Here is a 4,344-nt window from a genome sequence, read left to right on the forward strand (position 1 = left end):
AAAGAATATGATAATTGGAAAACATCGATTAGTAAGAGAGGTATTTGAAACATTCAAAGTTCAAAGAATTTCTGCATATGTTGAAACTTGATTTATCCTAGCCAAGAAGAGAACAGAAAACAATATTTAATAGCAGTGAGAAAAAACATCTAAGCTCATTTCATTATTCAAGCATTCCGTCTGTTTTGATGAAGAAAGAATGATTCCGAAGCTAGTGACAACGAATGATGTCATTATCGATTGTCAACTAAAATCGATGGTGAGATAGCTGAGTTATTCATGACTCACTTGTTGTATGACGCTTTCTCAGTAGCGACACATTAAACCGAGAAGGAAGATGGAATAAAAAGTTCATTTCCTAATAAGCAAAACAACAAACCCAAATCGTTGCAGTCTTTCCGATATGTCGCAAATACTAACCTTTCGGTGTCAAAGACATGATTTGGATTAGAAGAAATCCTTAAACTTTGTCACCTTTTAAACTGTCAATAGAATAGAAATGAGAACATCTGAATAATGCCACTCTTTGCCATCAAATACAAAATGTTCTTAAAGCTCGTTTATCATGTGGAATTGTGGAATAACGGAATTGTGAAACTGGAACATATTGACATAAATAACATTTTTTCATGGCACTTTATATGAAATAATTTTAAAAAAAATTTTTTTTTGCACAAAATTTTTATAAATAAAGGAATGAAATTTTGTTGAATACTTAGATGAATCCAATTGATTTTCAAATTTGTGAATATTTCCATTTTAATTTGTAATGAATCCTTCAAAATCTTTTTTTAAATCATATCAGCAATTTTTTTTCTGCTTTGTTATTTGCTCACATCTTCATTTCGACAATTTTTAAATTATTCAGATAACAATACTTCAGATGGCTCTTAAAATGGTTAATTTTTTGAGGACAAATGTAAATAAAATGACTGTTGTAGAACAGAATAGAATTGAATAGATAACAGAGCTAAGTTAAAGAGTAAACTAAAATAATTAATGAAAAGTTTAGATTTGGATAGAAATATTAGCACTTTAAAAATACAGGAAAGTTACTGCATGATGAATATTTTATTACGATTCAAAAGTTGTAAATTTGTCGAAAATCAATACCACATGTTTTCAAGGTTTTTTCTCATTTCACACCTATAAAGCATAGATCGGAAATATTTATGTACAAATTGAAAATATAATCTAGAAGAGTAGTACAGTAGCAAAGTGGAAGTAAAAGTTATTACAAACAATAGCATGAAAGAAATAGAAAGAGAAAAGAAAAGATATACACTAATCGGAATCGATTTAGCGCTAGCGAACCGTTATCAAAATATAAATAATCAATTTCCTGAAGATCTAACTCAGTTTCTGGTTCAGGTTCAGGTTCTGGTATCGGTTTTGATTGGATTAATAACTTGTTTTTGATTGTTGATTCTACTCTAGATTTTAAATTAGATTTCGTTACAGTTGATCTTTGTACTGCAACAGTTGTGAATGATGTTGTTTTACTTGTTGTTGTTGTTGTTGTTGTTGTTGATAACGAAATAGATTGCGGATGTATCGAAACTTCCATTGGATGAGTAGAAGGATCGTGCACCTTAGATGGCGGGTGTTGTATGGATGCTAGACCTGGTTGCCGAAATTGAGGTGGAGGTCGAATACTGAGCGGTTGTTCATCAACAGAAACAAATTCGATCGGATGTACTCCACGATTTTTATCTGTAAAAACAAAATATATTTTTCGGATATCTACTGCAAGTGAGATATAATTTCTATGGTAAAAAATAAAGAAAGATTTACTTCCGTGATACTTTACTTCATCGTGTTTGTAAAAATTATAATCACTGATCGGACCCTGATCAAGTGCCGATTTGACAGCATGCGAATAAGAACCCATCGTTTGTCCTTTTGCATAGATGACAAAAATTTCACCCGGTCCAAGTGGATGATCCGATGGTTCTATCTCTGAGATTGCAAGTAATTTATTATGATTATTGCTTTAATTTGTAAAACAATTGCTTTAAATGACTGCTTGTAGATGATTTCTGACAATTTGAGAATAATAAATAAAAGAAAGAGAGAGAAAAAAAACTGCTAATTATCCATTCAAAATCCGGCTTAATTTCAGGATTTTCTACATTCCTGGTTATCAAATTCTTTATAGAATGTCGATTTTTGATTAAACTTCGAAAAGTTATCAATGAGGGAAAAAAACAGTAGTTCTGTTAATCAACATTGACATTTGATTACATGGTTTGTTATGGTTATTCAAGCTGGACCTATATAATTTAAATTAAGCATTAAATTTATCAATTTATCAGATAACTTATTATAGATATAATTTAGCTAACAACTTAATTCATTCCAATACTATTCATTTTTATTCAATCCCAAAAAACGTCAAAAGAAAAATTACAGTTAAAATTATTTTCAAATTATTCAAAAAACAAAATTATTTTCCAAAAAAAATTTTTACCAGCAATTCGTCTTCTGAACATAACTATTGTCCGACCATCACGTTCTATACCATAAGCTGCCGAAAATGATTCTTCACCATCAAGCCTAAAAGGATTTATTATTTACTCTGATTGTGATCAACGATCAATATTAATTTAAAGTTAGATTTTAAAAAATTACAACGACCAAAGGATCGTATTCCTAATAAATTACAATAAACAAATAGCAATGTCAACCAGATGTCATGAAGTGGTGTGGAGCGATCTCTGGTATACATATCATTGATTCTTGATCGACCATCCCGCACTGAACCGATCACAATATCTGTACAATCCATAGGATGAAGAGGTGCTTGAAGTGCTGCTCGCACTAAAACAAATAAATCTTAACTTCCACTAAAAAAAAAGAGAAAGCAAACAAATTCCGATTTACAAAAATGTTTCGGTGAAAGTTCATAATTTATTAACCTTTGAGATAAACAATTATAGAATTTAAGAGAAGAAAATGAATAAAAGTTCGAATAATTAAATATTATACTTACATAATCCGTTATTTTCAGGTAATTTTGGCATTGGTACTGGCATCAGATTTGGATTAGCCAAATTCTGATTCAGTGATTCATTCATTCGAATCGTTGAATGTGGAATCAATACCCCTTTGGTATCTCGCTTATATCGAGTATTTTCCAAATCAGGAAATAATCTGCAAGAACGATCGATTTCCATTGGTCGCCAACCAATTGAAATCCACGAAGTACTTTTATAATCCAAAATTATCTCCAATTCATCCTTAAATTAAACTGTCATAAATCTCAGATTCTTAAAATTAAACTGTATCAAATCATAAATCCCGAAATTTCAATAAATTCATCAAAGGACGCTTTTCAAAGTGAGGGAATTATTTGCTCACTTCAATCAAACAAATCCTTCAAATCTTTGAATCATTTTCAGTTTCTCATTAAAATTTCATCAGCAACCATCTCTAATCAAACTTACTCGAACAATTCGTGAATAAACAAAATCATCATCATTTAGCATAGTTTTTTTGAAGCATTCTTCATCAAAAAGACCATATTTATTGTAATTATCCTCATCTTTTGGATAATTATAATTAAAACATTTATCATTTTCAGGTTTAGCATCAAATGCTGAAAATATTGTTTAAATGAATTGAAGCAAAATAATCAACTAATATTGTTGATATAACTTTCACTTTTCGTCTAACTATTGCACTTTTTCCATTTCTTTTCTTTCCTTCCAAGAACATGCTAAATATTCATTCAGATACTTCATTTTCTTTGCAGTTTTTACTAAATCATAAGCAAATTATGAAGTACGACGATAAAGTATCATTTACGACAAATTTCAATAACCAAATCTTTATTACTGAAATAAGCATTGCTTGTCAAACTTAGTCTCTTGATTCTTTCACTGTGAAGCAAATTTTTGACGAATAATAACTTGTGATGAGCAAAACGAACTTCGATCACAATTTTGTCCAAAATAGCCAAAAGCGCAATAACACGTCCTTCTTACGATATCATTTGATTCCTTTATACATTTGCCATCATTTAAGCAATCTTCATCAGTTGAGCAATAATCTGGAAGTTTTCAATTTTCCAATTAGATTTAATGAACTAAAGAAAGAAATCCAAATTTTCCGATATAAATTTAAAAAGAAGAAAATTAGAATGACCAAAACTTCGAAAGTCACTTTATGGTTACTCGTTTCCTTTTTTTTCTAATACTTCTGGTTAATTGAATTTCAATAGCAAAGTGATTCAAATTATTTGCAATATCCATCATATTGACCGGCCTGTCATTGTTTTAACCTAATTGTTATGCAATCGAACAGGTACTACGATATTATGATTCTTTACCTTAACCTGAGTTT

General features: G+C 29.9%; 1 protein-coding gene across 1 annotated transcript in view; it reads right to left on the reverse strand.

Moving 5' to 3' along the window:
- Nucleotides 1–1,234: 1,234 nt before the first annotated feature.
- LOAG_17273 (DOMON domain-containing protein) overlaps nucleotides 1,235–4,344 on the reverse strand; it is a gene marked incomplete at both ends in the record, with an annotated part of 6,165 nt that continues 3,055 nt past the window's right edge. Inside the window, 7 exons of the mRNA XM_020449933.1 lie at nucleotides 1,235–1,713; nucleotides 1,795–1,959; nucleotides 2,471–2,556; nucleotides 2,688–2,820; nucleotides 2,993–3,239; nucleotides 3,447–3,598; nucleotides 3,932–4,051. Coding sequence (XP_020306467.1) covers nucleotides 1,235–1,713; nucleotides 1,795–1,959; nucleotides 2,471–2,556; nucleotides 2,688–2,820; nucleotides 2,993–3,239; nucleotides 3,447–3,598; nucleotides 3,932–4,051 — 1,382 coding nt within the window. The remainder of the gene's footprint in view (nucleotides 1,714–1,794; nucleotides 1,960–2,470; nucleotides 2,557–2,687; nucleotides 2,821–2,992; nucleotides 3,240–3,446; nucleotides 3,599–3,931; nucleotides 4,052–4,344) is intronic.

The sequence above is a fragment of the Loa loa genome, assembly GCF_000183805.2.
Source record: "Loa loa unplaced genomic scaffold supercont3.56, whole genome shotgun sequence".
In the NCBI taxonomy this organism is placed as follows: domain Eukaryota; kingdom Metazoa; phylum Nematoda; class Chromadorea; order Rhabditida; family Onchocercidae; genus Loa; species Loa loa.